Source organism: Rhinolophus sinicus, chromosome 8, assembly GCF_057876585.1.
Source record: "Rhinolophus sinicus isolate RSI-liver-muscle chromosome 8, RSI-T2T, whole genome shotgun sequence".
In the NCBI taxonomy this organism is placed as follows: domain Eukaryota; kingdom Metazoa; phylum Chordata; class Mammalia; order Chiroptera; family Rhinolophidae; genus Rhinolophus; species Rhinolophus sinicus.
Window position 1 is genome coordinate 63,827,247 of NC_142508.1, and position 19,816 is coordinate 63,847,062.

A 19,816-nucleotide genomic window follows, 5' to 3' on the forward strand; every position below is an offset into this window, starting at 1 on the left:
GTTCCAGAAGCTATAGGGAAACCAAAAGCTGAAAAAGCAGCAGAACTAGGGAGCCCAGACCCCTCCCCTCAAGCATCAGGCTCCAAAGGCCCCAGTATCAACCCAGGGTCCTGGTCTCTGTCTGCCTTACTTGGTATCCATTACTGGACAGACTTCTTAAAAACACAAACAAAAGGAAAGAAAGAAAAGGAGGTGCCTGGAATTGCTCCAGAGCTACCGCCACCTCAGAACAGCTGTGGGACTGTCCCACAGAAGACAGGCTTCCCAAGAGGGGCCTGAGGGAGGGAGGGGCCGCTTCCAGCCAGAAGCTTTGGCTTTGAACTAGACATCCTCCACGTCTGCTCTGCCAAGGGCCAAAGCCAACGCTAACCGCCGGGCTGGGGGATCTGTCCAGCCAGTCTGAGGCCTGCACCCTTGTCTCTGGCACTGCTCCCTGCATGGTCCACTGGCACTGCTTTGCTGCATAGGATTTCACAGTTTGGGTGCTGGGAGAGTCCTAAGAGCATGTAGCCCAACCTCATCTAGGAAGAAATGGACTCGGGAGCATTTGGTCACGTGCCCAGGGTCAGGCAGCTATAGAGATGTGGAGCTAAACATGAGCTGCCCCGACTCCTGGGCTGCTGCGCAGGGAGGACCACTGGGTCCCTCCTGGGGGAACAAGACGGGGCACTGGACTGAGAGCAGGATCACACGGTAGACTTGACAGAGGCTCATGCTAAAGGCAAGTCCTGTTTGGCTTTGCTGCTCTTTCTGTTCAATCTTAGCTCTCCCGTGGGAGGTGGCCTTGCCACAGCCCTGGGGAAGCAAACATAAAGCCCAAAGGATTTGATTAGGAAATTTCCCTGGCCATCAGCCAGATGGTTTTTGTTTTTGTTTTGTTTTTCAGTTTCACACCATTTTGGTCTCGGGTGCTTTCCTGATCATTCGTAAAGAGCACTAACTCCGACCATGGCTGCTATTCCTATCTCAAATATTTCACACTTGGCTTCTGGGAGCTGTTTACAAGTCCTTATAGCTGCTCTTACTTGGCGACCATCATTTAGCAGAACTGGTATAGAAATAAATCACTTGACTCTACAGAGCCAGGAACAACTCCAGGTCCCCAGCTCTGGGTCACGGTGTCAACTAGCTGCCAAAGAGCATGACAGATTCTTATTTAATCTGATGAGTTCTCCCCTCCCTAGCCAGGGATCCTATGTTTGACCCTCTCACACTTGACACGCTGCCAGTCCCAGATAGTCATGACCTTTCATCAGCTCAGGGAGCCAGGTGGAGCATCTGCGTGCATAAGGGATTCCCTAGCAGAAAATCAAGAACCGTGTGGAGGCCCCCCTCATTGATCCATCCCACTAGGAGGGCTAGGAGGTCCTGCCGGTGCTCTGGAATGCAGTGGGAATTCACTCAGTGATACCCTGCAGGTCCAAGGGGTTGGTGCAACCTCGTAAACTACACCAGGGAGCTGTTGTGTCTGCAGCAAGAGGAGCGAGCGCCAAAGCTGCACTTCTCCAGGCAGACGCTCATCCTATCACTGTCAGCTTCTCCAGCTCCACTGGGGAGCACGCCCCCACCCAGCTGAACACCACCAAACCAGCATTTACTGTCTTCTGCTGGCCTAACCAAAAAATGATACCCGATAGATGCTGATTCCTGCAAAACCTGCCCACGTTAGCTCCCAAGGACTCTTGTCTATTGAGCGAAACCCTGACCCAGCTCAGAGTCACCAAATGCACTGAATCTCCCCATCCCTAATGACCCCTTTCTGCATGGCCACTCCTTCCCAGAATAGCCATAAAGCCTGTAATTTCTCTTAAGTCATAGATGTCCATCCCTCTAACTCATTATTGCAAATCACACCAAGGACTTAGAATAGGTAAGAGGCAGCTGGCAATGAATGCCAAGGGGGCTGCAGTGTGGTGTTATTAGCGAGCAATGATGCGCTTTCATAGCGTCACCACCGGGGGCTCAGCTCGCTTCTCTCTGGCCTCTTGCTCAGCTGTGTCCCCAGTAAAAAGGTGGCTTCTATTAGTCAAAATAAAGCTGGAGTCCTCCAAAGAAAGGTTTGGTAAGGTGGCTCCTTCTAACCACATGGCCACAGACCTGAAACAAATGCATGAGGGATTTAGCCAGCATCAAAATGCCTTAGTCAGTGATAGGATGGATTGTTGGATAGACACCTTGAAAGTCAGGACCAAAATCCAACAGTCCTACAGCCACTCAGGGACTTCTTTTGTAGGGTCACCCTCCTTCAGCTATGGCGGGTGAATGCTACAGGGGTGCAACACTTTCCCAACCTTCCGTCTCCACCACCTGCAATTGCTCTGGCCAAGCACCCAAGAGTGTGTTGAAGGGAAGCGCAAAGGGAAACCGAGGGTGGGAGTGAGGAAGACATGCAGGGGAGCACAGAGGGTAGTGGCGCATCCGCTGATGGAGGCCGAAGGCACAGAAGTAGAAGTCGGTACTTACCCCAGCCAGGAGGGAGGGGGCCCAGTGGGTCATGGTCGGTCGAAGCACTCGAAGACTAAACACAAGAAACACACCAGAACACAGGTTTTAAAAAAGCCACTGGCCCAAAATAAATGGATAAAAATAAAAACGCCAACAACTCATTGCCACATTTGGGCTCTTTGTAGAAGAGACAGTGGGGCCTTAGGTGGCATCTGCTCCTCTCAAAAGTCTTTTTCAAAAAAGAAAAACTGAAAAAGAACCCTGCATACTGAGGCCCCAGATAGGTTTTAGAGAGGGTGGAGCGAGGGGGAGGAAGAGGTGTGCAGACAGAGGCAGGCCAGGGCAGTGGAGACAGCCCGCCGGCCCCATGCATGGCAGGAGGGCCCAGGGCAGGACAGCCGGTGAGCTCGGCCAGTGCCTCTGCTCAGCTCCTGCTCCCGGCAGCCAAGGCGACTGAAATCACCACCACCTCCAACTTTCTCCAAGAACCACACACGGGAGGGGAAAAAATATTGCAGGCCTTTCCAATGAAATCATTCCCACAAGCCCTGCCCACGCCCAGAGCTTCCTGGCTGGGGGCTGGCCCTCCTCCCTCCACCTCCCTCCTGGGTGCGCTGGGAGAGGGAGCAGCAGCGGTGTACAGATTCAGCCCAGACTGAGGGCACATTCATGCCCTAGGCCCCTCACCTCCCCCAGGAATGTTTTCCTTTCCTTCACAAAGCACCTTTATTCTCCTCCGGCCTGAACCTGAAGTTGCTCAGTGTTCTGTGTGTGCCTGTCTGGGGAGGTGGGGCTGGGGGCGAGGTGGCGAGAGAGAAGGGGAGACAGGAGAAAGAAGGGGGAGCTGATTCCAGGACTTCAGGGTCACTGTTTACATTAGAACCCCTCACCCCCAGCCTAATTCTGCTGCAAAGTCCCAGGGGCAGGGCGGCAGTGGACCGAGAGTTCTCATATCCTGCGGGGAAGGGGGTGCTGTCAAAAACTCTTCATAGTTAAATAAAACAAGTATTGTTCTGCTCTCTCTCTGCTCTCTCTCTCTTTCTCTCTGTCTCTCTCTCTCTCCCCCCCTCTCTGAAGCATTTTTATTTCACTTACTAAAATTTAATCATTACATTAGGGGATCAAGTTCGCAATGCTGCCTTTGGGCTGCCTGGCCGGCCCCTTCGGAGCCACACACAGGCGTGAGGATGAATGGAGCTCAGTCAGGGCTTGAGAAAACATTGGTGGAACTCAACTGCCAATGAACCCCCTTTCACAGCTGCCCTCCACCCCCAGCTGAAAGCACAGAGAAACTTTCTTTCCAAGGTGGTAGCACAAACAACTCTCCCAAAGCAAGTTCCAACAAAGACGTTTAAGTCTTGAAACCATAGGTTCCTTGATGGGACAGAGCCCCCTTTCAGCAAAGGGCCTCCTACCCAGCAGAATGAAACGGCAGGAAGGTGCGGGAAGCTGGGCTGTCCTCAATTTAGGGCACGTTACCATCAACGTAACGTGGAGGACATGCTCAAAATCTCCACCACAGTTCAGGTTTCTATGATGGCTACTGAACAAGATCTCCCAAATTCACAGAAGTCATTTTGGTGGGGGTAGCGTGCAGCATCTCATAAAATCCAAGTTCCTCCAACTTTGTTTTGGAGTCATAACTGAACAGTAGGTATAAAAGCATTCAGCAACAGAAGGAAAGGAACTAACGTGTGAAACATGCAAGCATTTCGGATAACGAAGCCAAATACAAAGCAGTGGGGTAAGTGCTGAGCTGGAGCAATGTCCTTGCAGAAGGGAAGAACTATGGAAAGGGTCATTTTAAGAATTTAAAAGGAGCATCTGCGTCAGGTCGTTTTTTGTTTTTTTGGAATGAGTGGATAATCCACAAAACATTCCGGGGCTCTGAGGGAAATTAGCTCCCAAGTGGTACCAACTGGGCTTTAGTCTCCTCACAGTCATCTTTTGCTTAATGCTACAAATCAATAGACTAAACGGTCTTTACGGATGGCGCCTGTGACTTACATTGAACTAGAAACAAAAAATATGTATCAGCTCGTAACTATTTCCTTTCCCAATACCATGGCATCTGGAGTGTAGTAGGCACACACTTCAGAACAGCCAATCAGATGCTCCCACTCTGAACTTGTGGGGAACAGTGTGACACCAGGGGGGCTGCCTGAGATGCCTGCCTGAGATGCCTGCCTGCTGGGGTTGAGTCCACAGTCCAATGGAACATCAAGTGTTTAAGGGCAGCAGGGCGGGGCGATGTCCTACATAAAGTATTCCTTTGCCTGGCCTACCCCTGGTTTTTGCCAGAGCTTGGTTGGTACCTTTACCATTGTGCTAATTCTATGAACTACCCAATTCCCATTTGATAAATTCCTTTCTGCTTAAGTTTAACCAAGTGGGTTTCTGTTATTCATCAAAATGAACTTTGACTAGTATACAAAGCACAGGGAGAATTAAAAAAAAAATTTATCAGCCCTTTTCTTAATGTTTGCCTTTTTTAATGTCACAGACTTTATACAACGTTGCCTCTCTTTTGTTAGTTTGTTAGTTTTTTAATTTTTTTTGCCATCCTCCTATTCTCATCCTATCAGATCCACACACCCCAAAATCTGTGAGAAGGGGAAAGAAGAGAAAGCAGAGAGGGAAGGGAGAAAGATCAGAGATTGATAAACACGAACAATACATGACATGGCATCAATGGAAGCCGAAACTCATAGCGATTTTACCTCTGACAGTTAAAGCAAAGCACTTGATTATTTTGGATATTTCTTCCCTAATGTACATAGTCCAACTTGAAAAATAAAAGGAAGTTAACAGAAGTCAAAGAGAAAGAAAAAATAAAAGCTACACATCATGTCCAGAAAATCAGAACCCCACATCTCTAATGAGCCAACCAACTGCCCCTTCTCTTCTACCATAGTCCCCTGAAATGAGATCCCAAGTGTTAGCTCAAGGACAGCCAGAAAAGCACAGAGAAAGGGGAGAGGCGGGGGATTCTAGTCAGAAGAGAGGTCCTAGGATGTGCAGGTGACTCTAAAAGACAAAATAATGTCCATCATTACTAGGGACATAAAGGAACGCTGTTGAATAATTTTCCTGGTAACTGTCCCTGGGTTGGGAGGTCTGGGGTGCAGGCCATGAGCCAGACGGCTCACGTGAACTCAAGTCCCTCAGGGACTAAGCATTAAGTTCCAGTAATATTTTAAGATACAAACTCAGAAATAAAGAATGTCTAGCAAATACAGCCGAGGGCAAAAAAGGCTCTGGGAGGGGCAGAAAGGTTACAGTGTAAAAGGCAGGCTTCTTTTTTTGAAAAGTATACACCCAGTGGGTGCAGAACAAAACTCAGGTGTTTGAGAATTCAATCCAAGGAGTTCTCTACAAAGAACCAAGTTGTCTGTTTCTGGATAATTCAGTTTGGCATCTTCACATTCAGAACCACAAAATGACTTGCTTCAGCCCTGCCAACACAAGATACCTCCTTCAGTTATCAGAAGAGGACCAAAGTGGGAGTAAAGGAAGAGGTGTCACAGAAACAGTAATGGGCTGTGAGTTGGGTCCTGCTGCAACACAGTGTGCATGACTGGGTCGGGCCGGGGGGACATTAGTGGGGACACGAAACAGAGGGCAAGGTGAGAGTGCAGACAACACAGTACGTGCATGATGATCAAGAGCAGCAAATGCACCGGGGCGTTAGGAAAGGGAAATGTCATAAGTAAGGGAACAATCAAATAACAGAGACTGAAAAAGGTATGTGTTGGGGCGGACAGCAGGAAGGAATTGCGCGACATTGCAATCCCTTGGGATCCCTTGATTTCCGTTGTGAACCGTATTTCATGTTCTCTGCAGGGCAGCAAAGAACAGATCTCGGTTTCAGCCCCGAAGGAGGAGGAGGGAAACCCGCTGGTATAGTATCAGCTCTTAAGTCTACCGCGTCAAACCCTGGGCCAGGGCCAAACCCCAAAATAACTCTATGAAAGTGACTCTTCTAACTTGAACCAGGACATGGCACCATAGCAAACAAGAGGAGCAAGCCAAATCCAGCAGGAAGGGAAAGCAACAGAGAAACACTGAAAGCTGACCCCAAAAAGATTCCTATCACGTTTTTCAATACGAGTCTTGTTTCAGGGAGAAAAGGGAACCATCACCTCCATCCAGGACCCTCCTGAATCCCCAACCAAGCTGAGAAAATCATGTTAGAGTACTCAGAGAGAAAAATTTTTTTTAATGCTTAATTTTTACTTCTAAGGGGCCCTCCAAGTCAGAGTTCTTCCTCTGCACACCCAGAATGACTAAAACGAGAGACAGGCAAGAGGAATGAAAGTGCCAAAACACCAGTTTACGTGAACTCCAGAAACTTCCCTTTCACACAGCCAAGATCTCGGTCAACCTGCAGAACCTACATGGTGCATGGCAGAGAATCAAAAGTCCTTTAATGGATTCTTTTTTAATTTCAGAAGTTGAATAATAAGCAGGGAGACAAAACCATGTGAGACTCCTAAAATGTATCCTTATCTCTAAGTCAAAAGACAAAGATGCTCAGACCTTCCCAGTTTTGAAAGCCACAACCACCCAAGAAAATGGCAGGTAAGGCCTTTGGGGCCCGGCCCAAGAGGAACAATTTCTGAAAGCAGAGAATGACAGATCCCATCCAATTCTGAAACATGCCAGACCAGGAAGCCAGGCATGTGTGAAAAGAGTTGTGGAGTGGGAGGCCTGGCCTAAGAACAGAGGCAGCACTGTACCTGGTAGACCATTAGGGCACAGCTTGTAGACAGGCATTCCACTTGCTCTTAATGTGACAACTTAATGTGACAAACACCATGCTTTCTACTCATCCAGAGTAAGGAAACTGGGGTCCTCATCAGTTTCTTCACTATAAATGAGCAATCAGCCCCCAAAGACAGAAGAGGGGACAAGCCAGCTCAGGGAGATGCCACCATGCCTTACGGTTGATGGTGTAAGCTCCTGCTTTGTGTGAGCAGAGAAAAAGCTGCGAATGAAGGCAAAGTTGATACGAACTCTATTTAATTAAATGGAAGTAAAGATTTTCTGAACATCTAACTAGAGCAGTATCTGATTTAGAAATGGGTTATGGGGTTAAAGTTCATTTTCAAATAGAAACAATATGGATTAAACAGTGATTAAATGTTGTGGACCAGCTCGGAAAGTTTCCAACCTCCAACCCTCCATATCCTATGCAGGTTCTACACAGATCCCAAGCTTCATGATCAAGGGGCTCTGAGAAAATGCAATGAGAGTTCCAACTTGGGAATCCCACCACTCCCTTCCAAAGAGGTTGTGTGGCTGGGCTCCCCCCAGTAGCTAGGTCGCTGGGGAGGCTCCAGTGAGATGGAGGCTCAGGAAGGTGGGATTGAGAGGCTTCCTAAAGGGACACAGCGTGGGACGCCACCAGACAAGTTAATCTGGAACCACAGCATTCTAAATTCTGGAGTAGAAAATTTAAACACTAGTCCGTAGGTAACGACTGCAGAAGTTTTTGAGCCAGTGATCAAAAATGACAGTGATGAATGTGGAGCAAATCCCCCCTTTCTTAAACCCTCCAGAGTGATTTTACAAAAAGTGAGGAAACGACAATGTTATTTGAAGACTGTTTTGGTGGAAACGGACAGTACGGATTGGAGGAGAGAGAATGCCAGCGGAGAGAACAATTCAGAAGGTACCCTAACCATTTAGTTGAGAGGGGAGGAGGAAAATCAAGAATCAGAAAGAGGTTGATATAAACTGGGGAGAAGGAAGAGGGGGAGTCAATACACTTTTCCTGGAAAGGGCCAGACAAGTAAATATTTTAGGCTTCATGGGCTATATGGTCCCTGCGGCGACCGCTCGACTTTGCTGTTGTAGCTTGAAAGCAGCCAGTCAACACGTAAACTACAGGGCTTGCTTGTGTGCCAATAAAACTTTATTTACAAAACAAGGCATGGGCCAGTTTGGCCCACCAGCCATAGTTAGCCAACCCCTGATCTAGATGAACTTTAAAGGTCCCTCCATCCTTGAGAATCTGTCACATAATAAAGATCTAAAGAAAAATGGGAGCAGCAATGGAAAGAGAAGGATTTGGGTGGTTGCTTTGATTTGAAAAAGTGAGGTATGGGACAGGTCACAGCAGATCTTCAGGTTTCAAGCCAGGGTACATGGATTTAGATGGAGGGGGCAGAAGAGAAATCCAGGGTCTGAAGGAAGACAGTGAATTCAGTTTCAGACATATTGAGTCCTTGGACACAGAGGCTGGGCATTGAGTTATTAGGCTAGAAACACTGGTGTTTGAGGAATTTCCCTGTGATGAGCAAAATCTCCAGGGTCAGAGCACTGACGTTTTCCCTGCTCACCAAACAGGCCAATGGAGAATATGCGAAGCTGCACATTCTGCAGGGCGGGGAGGCTCCCCTGCCTGTGGCAAGCCCTGCCCTCTCACCTGGTAGAGGAATCTTTGGCTGAAGTGCTGCATAGCGCCCTGGAGCTGATTCCGCTGTGATTGCCACTGCTCATAGTTCCGCACGTACTCAGCTGTGGGGCGCTGCCAGGTGGTGGTCCGAGTGTTGTGATCCACATAGTAAAACCTGCCTCTGGGGTCTGTGCGTTTCTCCCAGCTGGAAACATTAAGGGCAACATGATTATAGGGACCATCCCACCCCTTCTACCAAATTCTAGCAAAATCTCATAATGGCTGGCAAGGAAGGACCAAGGGAGGGTGAAGGCAGGCCCCAGTCACAGAGGCTTCTGGGGCTTAGATGATTACAGCAGACATCTGTGGTTGTCTCCTTAGCAACCAATCCTCCTTACCATTAGCCCCTGATTTCCACTTAGGGGATCCAGATGGTTCTAGGGAAACTGACTCTACTACCAACCCCGAAGTTAAACTGTTGACTGGACCAGGAGTGGGCATGTGACCTATGCTGGCCAATCAGGCTGCATCTCAGGACTTTTGCCAGGAGTTCTGGGAAAAATATTCTCTGTTCCTTGTAGGATATGACAGAGAAAGCATGCAGTCCTGGGAGCCACTGGCTGCCATCTTGAACCCAAATACAATATAAAGTTGACCCAGTGGATGGCAGAGCAGAAAAAAGAAAACAAACAAAAACAGCACAACAGATTTTTGATGACATTCAGTCACGAGATCAGGATTCACTTCAAAGCAGAATCTACATCTAGGATATTCAATTTCATGAGTCAGTAAATTCCCTTGGTTATTTAAACCAATTTGGATCCCACATTTCATTACTTGCAACTGAAATTACCTTGCTATAAAGTGCCAGCGAAAACATATTGTAGGTTCGTGAGAAGTTTGGTGCAAACAACATCAAGACTCCCCATGCTGTCTTTAGTGAGGAAGCAGCCTTTCCAAAGTTGGTTCTAAAACAACCATGGGTAAGGCAGGGCTAGCATAAACAGTTAAAATCCTTAGCCACGTTTGCTCGATTTAATTTCATTTCTATAGACACAAGGAAGAGATGATCAAAAGAAAGTAAGAGCAGGACCTTTGTGGGGTGATGCAAATATTTTATATTTTGATGGGGCTGTGGGTTACATGAGCATATGCAATTGTCAAAACTCAGCAAACAGTATACCTGAGATCTGTATATCTCACTGTATATAAATTATACTTCAGTTTTAAAGGTGAATTTGAATCTTATCAAGCCTCTATAGCTAACTACCAGTTTACAAGAAAAACAAAAGATAGAAGAGCATGTTATATAACACAAGGTCACACAGTCAGCCACATCCAGAATATGAGAAACTCTATAAGACAAATGCCCAGGATCCTCAAAAAATAAATGCATGCCCCCCGCCCAATAAGAAAGGGAGGGGGAACTTATAGGGTAAGAGACTTATGAGACATATCAGCCAAAAGCAATGTGTTGCTCTTGAATTTAACATCAAAGTATAAAAACACTTTTAAGATAATTAGGAAAATGGAACACAGACTGGGTATGACATGAAATAAGGAAACACTGTTAATTTTGTTGGGTGGGATAATGGTATTTTGGTTATGTTTAAAGAAAAACAAAACACCTCATCCGTTAGAGACATATGTGATATATTTATAGATGAATGGATATGATGTCTGGGATTTGCTTTAAAATTCAGCACCCCACCCCACCCCCAAAAAGTGGGAAGTCAGATAAAACAAAATGTTATTAATTGTTAGAACCAGGTGAGGGTTACAAGGAATTCATCAGACTATTCTCTCAAATTTGGTGTCTGCTTGAAATTTTCCATGGTAAGTACGAAGGGGGGCAGGGAGAAAAGGGGTTTACAAAAAATTAGAGATCACTGAAGAAAACAGGATTATCCCGCTACAAAGAACCCAACATGGATTTCTACTGTACGATCCCAGGGAGAGTTTGTTCCCTGCCTACCTTCTCATTTCATCCTCTCTAAATTCTTACCTTACTCACATGACTATCATGTTTCAGTCTGGCGTCTTCCTCAATTTGGGGGGTTAGTCTCCCAGATGATTTTTTTTTTTCCACGTCTTCAGAGACTCTTTTAAACTAAAAGCCTCCCTGCCCATGTCTTCTCCTCAAGCAGTTCCCGGTTTCATGGCCAGTTCCCAGATTGGGTCTGCATTCCGCCCACTAGACTGCCTTGCCTTTGTGACCTGCTGTCACTTTGGATTAAACTAAATGCCCCGGCTCTGTCCCCAAACCTGAGACTTTCCCAGTCTGCCCTGTGAGTCTTCCACCCAGGGGTGGAACCACACCATCATTCCCCACTCTTCCTTTCCTGCTGTCAGTAAACCGTTCAGCCAGAGAGCTTCTTATTTTGTCTCCCTGCCCTTGACTTTCCATGTCTCTGTCCAGTTATCCCTGAACGAACGTCCCCAGTCCGATCCAGCCTACACACTGCCATCAGGGTAACCATACCAGACCGACCCCTTACGCCATGCTTCCGCTCAAAACCTCAGTTGGCGCCCTACCGCCCTTGAGTCAGAACGCTTTAGTGAGTAGTCAACGCTCACAGTACTCTGGCACCTTCCCAACTGTATCCTAAATCCTCTCAACTAGCGATGTTTATTTTTTATCAAAGAAATCATGTATAGTTTTAAAATGCAAGAAGTACTATGGGGATATAATGAAAAACAGAGTCTCCTGCCCTCCCTCTCCCCATAGCTGATCCTGCTCCCCAGAAGCAACTATTTTCCACTCTTGACTGCTTCTTCTACTATTTATAGCTGTATTTCTAAATAACATGCTTATTCCAGGATTTCTTGACTTTTGCCATTTAGATATTACTTATGGACTTTCCACTATAAAGATGGGGATTTAGTTATTGCATTCTGCCCCCCAACACACACACACACACACACACACACACACACACACACACACACACACATCCTCTGCCTCATCCTCCCAAACCGAAAATCCTTAAATCAATATTCAGAGTTTGCATTATGACTTTGTAGAATACTATACATACAAGTGCATTTCCTTACTTGTATAACTTTGTTTCCCTCTGCAGTTAAGAACTGCCTTGTCTCATTCTGCTTGGTTTTTAAGAACCAATCACGAGTTCACCTCCAGATTCTCACTAATTCACAAACACGTGGCCTCTCAGTGTCATTTATCTCTTAGCCACATCTCCTCCCTCGCCTTCCTCTTAGGAACTTCTTTGGCCCCTAAACTGAGTCCCCTGTGCCCTGCATCTCATAACTTCTTTCTTGGTTTTCGCTTGTCTGGTGGAATAAATCATCTGGTAGCTTCAAAATTAATTTTTTGAAATGCTGCATGTCTGAAGATGCCTTTCTTTTGACCCTCACACTTGAGTGTTGAAATGATTAATTGTTGATTTCTAGAAAGGAAATAGTTTTCCATCAGAATTTTGAAGGTCCTGCCCCATAGCTGCTGTTGAGAAGAAGGATTTTAATTCCTGATCCTTGATATGTACCATTTATTCCCTCTGGAAGCTTCTGAGATGTTCTAGGCATTCCAAATTCCAATAGTATGTGCTTTGAGGTGGGGCTTTTTTCATTCTCTGGGCTGAGAATTGGGGGGGGGGGAGTCCTTTGAATTTGAATACTATATTTTTCAGTTCTGAGAATTCCTTCTTATTCTTTAATAATTTCCTTTATTTCTCTGTTCTTTTGCTAAAACTACAATTCAGATATTGGATCTCCTAGACACATAGAATTTTCTCATCTCCAACTTTATCTTTCAATTCTTCTGTTAAAACTTTTTTTTTTTACATTTCTGCTCTCATATATATTAATTGCTAAAAGCTCTTATTTTTTCTTCTTTTCTGCATGGTTTGCGTTATGGTCTTCCTGTTCATGTTTCACAGATAACCTATTTTTTCCCAAATCTTTGAGGGAATACATTTTAATTTGGTTTCACTTTCTGAAGTTTTTTCCAGCTCCCTACATTGTTTTTTACCAAGTCCCTTTTTCTCCTCCTGCTGGTCCTTGGCTATTCATTCACATTTAAAAGTGAGCCACTGAAACACTGACTGGAAGTGGTGTGTGTCCAGCTGGGGGCTGGTGGCTAGTGGCTTCACTCAGCTGTTTCTCTAGAAGATCCCCAAATATCACAATCGGTAGCTCTCTGCCCTTAGACAGGTCACTTTCCCCAGCAAAAAACTTGCCCATCTTTAGCCTGAAAACAGCATCCCTCCTTAATCCCGTTTTTCCTGAGTTTCATGTCCCTGCTTTCAGCTATGGCTGTGTCCCCCAGACTGGTTCTGCTCTCCCAGGAGCTTCTCACTGCAGCAGGAACCACGAGGCTGCGTGTGTGTGTGTGTTTGTGTGTGTGTGTACACACAGACGTGTGGCGGAGGGATGGGAGAGATGGCTGACAACCTAGGAATCTAACTGTTCTCTGCCCGAATCTTAAACTGAATTTGATGTTTTAAATCTCATCACACATACACACACACACCCACTGATGTCTCCCATCGCTGAGGCTTTCCAGGGCTCCATGGTGCAAACTGGCTGGCTTCCTGGTTGATATCCCACACTGTAGGGCTGGGGGTCAGCTTTCTCAGCTCTGCCATTTATGTATCAGCAACTAAACTTTGACTAACATCTCCCCTATGCTGTTTCTCCTCTTCCATTCCTTTATCATTGACGGTTTATACTTTTTTATACCTTTATTGCCATTTTTAGTGGGTTTTCAAGAAGGAATGGAAATAAACACATGTTCGATCTCCAGGTTTCAGTAGAAGCCCTCTGCACTGGTGAATTTCAAACTTCTAAGCAGCATAATCTCACACTTGTTTTTAGATGAACTCTTATGTAGAATTGCAATATATAAAAACAGAGCAGTGGTAACCCAGGCAGCCCTTTCACACCCATTGGTTACAGCAGGCATCTCCACCAAACCCAGGGTCCATACTAGATATACTTTGAGCATCTTTGCTTCACACAAACCTAACACTCCAGCAAAACTGCTCCACGCATCATGGCCTAACCACACCTTTCACATTCACACTGTTCCCCCCACCTGGATCGCCCTCCTCTTCTTGTTTAAGTCCGCCTCCCGCCTTCCCTGCAGGACCGACTCTGATCCACCTCCCTCTGTAAGGCCTCCCCCCACCCAGCACTGTGCTCTGTGGTGATCACTCTCCCTCCTCACCTCTGGTCTGAGTACCACCTAAGAGTGACTAAAGAGCAAATTATCGCATTCATCCTTACCTACCAGGTCCAATACTTTCTGCTACTGGAGAGAATAACTGGTCCTCACACAAGTGTCCCATAGGTCTGAGAGGAGGGGACGGATGTGATAAACTGAATCCTTTGGCTCAGTCTCGCTCCTCAGTGACTCGGTCTGCTGAGATAATCTGTAGTTCCGAGATTGCTCTCGCCATCGTAATACTTCCCTGAGGTGGCACTTCTCCCACTAATTAGCAATGGAAGCGTAAGCATTGTTCTCTCTCAGTTCCCTATTACACAGAGGAAGCAAGTGCCAGGGGCTCAAAGGTCTGGGCCAAAAACACAGGAAGAACGAATAGGCTATGCGGGGTGCAGAGTTGAGCCATCTCCCAATAAAACATCAAAACTACGCTGAAAATAAGAAAGCTGGAGCTAGTGTCCTACCTCAATCCTTAAAGAAGAGTAAATCCTCAGCCACCCTTAGAAGATACCATTAAATATCTTCATTTAGATTCCATCCAAATGTTCACGAGGTCAAGGCCTATGTAATTTACAGGCCAGAGAGGTTAGAGGCAGCAACCAGCACACTTACAGAGTTACCACTGCTTTTAAATAGACGTGCTGGATGGAAATACACGAAATACAGGTATGCAACACATCCTGTTAAAAGTCAGTGATTAGGCCGGCCCGGTGGCTCAGGCGGTTAGAGCTCCGTGCTCCTAACTCCGAAGGCTGCCGGTTCGATTCCCACATGGGCCAGTGGGCTCTCAACCACAAGGTTGCCAGTTCAATACCTCGACTCCCGCAAGGGATGGTGGGCAGCGCCCCCTGCAACTAAAATTGAACACGGCACCTTCAGCTGAGCTGCCACTGAGCTTCCTAATGGTTCAGTTGGTTGGAGTGCATCCTCTCAACCACAAGGATGCCGGTTTGACTCCCGCAAGGGATGGTGGGCTGTGCCCCCTGCAAGTAGAAACGGCAACTGGACCTGGAGCTGAACTGCACCCTCCACAAGTAAGACTGAAAGGACAACAACTTGAAGCTAAACGCACCCTCCACAACTAAGATTGAAAGGACAACAACTTGACTTGGAAAAAAGCCCTGGAAGTACACCCTGTTCCCCAATAAAGTCCTGTTCCCCTTCCCCAATAAAATCTTTAAAAAAAAAAAAAAATGTCAGTGATTAATTTGTGATACAATTGGAGAAATTTGACTACCAACTGGGTATTTGATGATAGTAATAAAATACTATTAACAACATAGTGGTTTTATTTTAAATACCATTTTTTTTTTTTTTTTTTAGAAATATGTACTGAAATATGAATAAAATATGATGTCTTGAATTTGCTTTAAAATAATCTAGGACAGGGGTGAGAGGATTACAGATCAGCAGTTGGCAATTTTTTTCTATAATGGGCCACAAAGTAAATATTTTAGGCTTTGCGGGCTATACAGTCTCTATCACAATTATTCAACTCTGCCATTGAGCAGAAACAGCCATAGATAATAAGTACACAAATAAGTGTAGCTGTTTTCCAGTAAAACTTTATTTGCCAAAACATATGGCGAGCTGAATGTTTCCCATGGGCCCATAGTTTGCCAGCCCTTGGTATGGATGAAGCAAGACTGGCCATGAATTGATAATTATTGAAGCTAAGGGTTGAGTATGTGGGGATTCTCTCTACTTTGTGCATATTTGAAAATTTCCATAATAATACGAAAATTTCCATATTTTCCCTAATAAAATGTTTAATTTTTTTCTAAGAAGTCAATGTTTAACTTTGGTGGCTTCACTGGACTTAAAGGAGAAAACAGAGTGAAGACTAATGATGACAGATTATAAGTTTCATTTCCAGAAGGGTAAGGAAAAAAAGGAAAACACAAATGTTCTACTGGAAAACTGAAACGAACAGCAGCCTATCCATGGAAATTTGTGGGACCAGAAGGCAAGGCGGTATTTGCCTGGCACACACCTGACAGCTAAACCAAACAGAGCACAAGGGTTCTCCCAACTCTGACATCCTCTCTCTCCTCAAGCTGAGGAGGGGGTAATGTTCATATTTTATGCAGGAGCCCTTCATCGTTGCTTTACTGGGAGGTGATGCTTTCCTAAGAACAGAATACATTCCCTTTTGAAAACTCTCAGGACCAGGAGACACAAGTGGAAAGAACTTTTTGTCCCTGGCAGACAGGGAACCAAACCCCCTCTCCTTGAACTTGGACAGTCTTCCCTCCCTTGGAAGCCTCACTCATCCTTTGGTTTTGGAGAACTTAAGCTGTGTTCTCGCAAAGTGTACACACTGTGCACACTTCAGGGGCTCACTGGGCACAGGACGCTGGGAAATGCATCAATACCCTTTCTAGCTTGGCCTCCTCATGCTCAGATTTTTCCCAAAGATGCTCTAAAATACCTAGTATGTCGTAAGAAATAAGAACAGAATTAAGGTTAAGTGAATAGGAAAGGCGATCAAGTAACCCAGGATAAACGTCCCTGTACTTTGCTACCTCTGTACAAAGAGACTGGAAACGCAGCCCTAATAGGGCATCTCTGTGGTGAAATGACTGAGGGCTCTGAGACCACAACGGTCCAGCAGGCCTCCCAGCCCTGCTTCCTCTAGGACCCAACTGCCATAGTAGCCAAAGACCACTTCATAAAGTCCATGACCACCAGTCATAGCCAATCCAGTGCATGTGGGGAGAAGGGAAAATAGGAAGAGAGGGGAAAGAATGTAGAAGGGGAAAACAGCAGGAGGAGGGGGAAAAAAGAGAGAGAAAAGAGAAGAGGGGCGGAAATAAAGAGATGGCAACAGCAGCTGGTGGTGGAGAAACCATCTGGTGACTCTTGGTGCCAGTTCTAGAGTCTTAGGGCTTGTGGGTCCATGCCTTACCCTGGAGGAAGAGGCCGTTCCCAGGTGGTGGTCTTGGTATTGTGGTCAACATAATAGACCCGCCCATTGGGCAACTCTCGCTGTTCCCATCTGAAAAATAAAGTCAAGGGAAGCATGAGATACACAGTTGAAAAGCACAAGCCCTTGTTCAACAGAGAGCCCTTCACTACTGATGTGGCTGGTTTGAGAGGAAACACCAAAGATGACATGCAAGATCAACCCAGTGGTCAGACCAGCCCCTTGCTGTCACTGATGGTGGCCCCCAAGAGTGTTTCTTGGGAAAACTATTATAGCTCCCCTTGAGGGAGTCACTGTACTAGGATATGCCATCGATCACTCTAAATTCCCCTAAATGACCCATGTGAATCTACATTCCATGTATTTTTCTAAATCAGTGTTTTTGGGCCATTTGGGGATCAAAGATCCCTTTAGGAATGTGATGAAAGCTGAGGGTTCTTTCCGTCCAAAATGCACTTACCAACAAAAATTTGTATGCAATTTCTGGGGCTCACAGACCTCTCCTAAAGTTTACCTATGGATAATGCCATAGCCATTTTAGTCTCTACTACCTCTTAAAGTCACAACATATATGATGCTGTTCTCCTAGCATCATATATAGTCACATATTAGGTGGGTGCAAAAGTAATTGTGGTTTAAAAGGTTAAAAATAATTGCAAAAACCACAGTTATTTTTGTACCAACCTAATATATTCATGATCACATTTCTTTTCAAAATACAGGATTCATTTACAGGGGATCTTTAAAAGAGATCTGGGTGACTCAAAGAAATAGAGCATACTGTTATTAGCTGACTGCACACCCATGTTCTTACTGACTACTCTACCCATAAGTCTGCGTGTCAGTTAATACGTGATCGGGCGCCGAGGGTGGCTCATGTGTGCTAATGGAGGAATGACAAGGAGGCAGCAGATGGCCCAAATAGATAATCCACAAGCAAAATCACTACAAAATACAGCCAAGGTCCACCTATCCTCACCCTCCCGTTATTTCCACACTCAACACAGTCTGGCAATAACTCCACTTATCCAAGAACACAGCACGCAATATGTAAAGAATGCAAAATTTCTATTTACAAAATGACTACCATTTTATAAAAGATGCTAATGGTCCCATTAGCCTTTATGTTTTACACTGATTTTTATTTACTTCTACTTTAGAGTACTGTCTAGGGGAAGGGGACCTTTCCCAGGAAGCTGGTACAGTCAGTTCTGCTGAAACACTTGTTTTGAAAATGCAGATCTATTCCAATCTGACTGATGTATGAGGGAACAATGTGAACATAATGCGAATTTTGTGTTTGCTTATGCATGATTCTACCTTCGAGGACCACTAGATGAACACAGATTTCGCCCAGCTGAATTCAGTCTCCTACGAAAACACAAAACCCACATGCATCTACCAGCTACCTCAGTTTACCATGTTATATGCCACATCCAGCCACATGTGGTGTTACAACTCCTGTCTGAATTCAGATAACCCTCCTTGCACAATTTCATGACAACACTCACAAACTCCAACCCTTCCAACACCTGCTTCCACAAGCAAACTTCAGGTCTTCCCATGGAAATGTCCCATATTCAGTGTAGTGCTCTGTATCGCAATCATTTAACATGTGCAAACCTGTGCTACCATCATTACTAGGTTTGTTCCTATTTTTGGAGTGTGTCATTGACAAGTTTTTGAGTGATATGCCCCCTAAACCATTTTTCCCATAAGTCCTGTGGTTTTTATTCTGTGATTCTGCTTAGCATGGTGATTTTTAAGAACACATATGTTATAGCAGAGCTGACTGCACACTGAAATAAATGTCCTAACTTCTATTATGAACCTTGGTATGTCTACTCTGATAGGCATTAGCTTTATTCAATTTTCATTTACGAGTAAACCGGATATCTGATCAGTGGACTACACTGATCAGCCCCTCTGAGGCTAGTTCAGATACAGATATTTGAGGTTTTTAAGGCAAGGAAGGGAAGAGGGGTGCCATCACCCAATGAGTATCTACAAAGAGCCATGGGCTCATGTTTTACCTCATGCAGTCCTTGCCTCCAACCTTTTAGGTGGGAAATGCCATCACCACTGAGGAAATGGAGGTTCAGAGAAGCTAAGTAACTTGAACAAGGTAGTCAAACTCAGGTCTGTCGTCCCAGACTCATGAGTTTTACCACCTCTCACATCATGCTGAGAGGACAAGAGGAAATGGAAGGTCAACTGGAATTTACAGGGAACCTACCACCCAGCAGACAAGGTATCAGGTGTCTTCCCGATCCCCACCTCAACGTGAATGGCTTTTCCTAGCACTGGAGTCCAGGCAGGGAGCGCTGCAGAATCAGGAAAACTAGGGAGGAATTATAATGGGTCTGCCATGATCACTTCTAGGTTCTGTTTTAATCACAATACTCTGATCTACCAGACGATAATACTTGAAATTCCATGAAGTAAATTCCTTTTAATTGGCACAGTGGTATTCCCACACACTGCCAGAAAGGAAATCGGTGTAAAGTCCTCTTCGCTTATATTTCAAGAGTTACAGCAGCTCTTTCCAAGCCTAGACAATATCTATCCATCCCACCTTTGATCCCAGCTGAGCCTAGAAATGAAAGTCTCCCTTTCAGGGACTGTTATTATCTCGCAAATCTCAATGTCCTTCTATGAACCCTCTCAATTGGCTTAGCTAGAAAAACAGAGTTACCAGAGAAATAACACCTTTCTTCCATTACCTTTTTTGATATCTACCTTTTTCCTTTTAAAATCGGACTCCTGCTCGGATTAAATGTCCACCTGGGTCCTCCCTGGTCCATGACCTGGCCTAGCTGCTTTTCTTAGAGAACTCTCAACTCCTCCCTAACCTGCACGG

At 45.5% G+C, this 19,816-nt stretch overlaps 1 protein-coding gene across 5 annotated transcripts in view; it reads right to left on the reverse strand.

Moving 5' to 3' along the window:
• The window catches only part of WWP2 (WW domain containing E3 ubiquitin protein ligase 2), a 124,532-nt gene that overhangs the window by 11,902 nt on the left and 92,814 nt on the right, over positions 1 to 19,816 (reverse strand). For 3 of the 5 annotated variants that reach the window (XM_019757040.3, XM_074314653.2, XM_074314654.2), the window contains exons 9-11: positions 16,939 to 17,028; positions 8,876 to 9,050; positions 2,464 to 2,518 (exon numbers count right to left, since the gene is read on the reverse strand). In XM_019757040.3, coding sequence (XP_019612599.3) covers positions 2,464 to 2,518; positions 8,876 to 9,050; positions 16,939 to 17,028 — 320 coding nt within the window. The remainder of the gene's footprint in view (positions 1 to 2,463; positions 2,519 to 8,875; positions 9,051 to 16,938; positions 17,029 to 19,816) is intronic. The other 2 variants (XM_074314656.2, XM_074314655.2) reach the window with 1 other exon arrangement.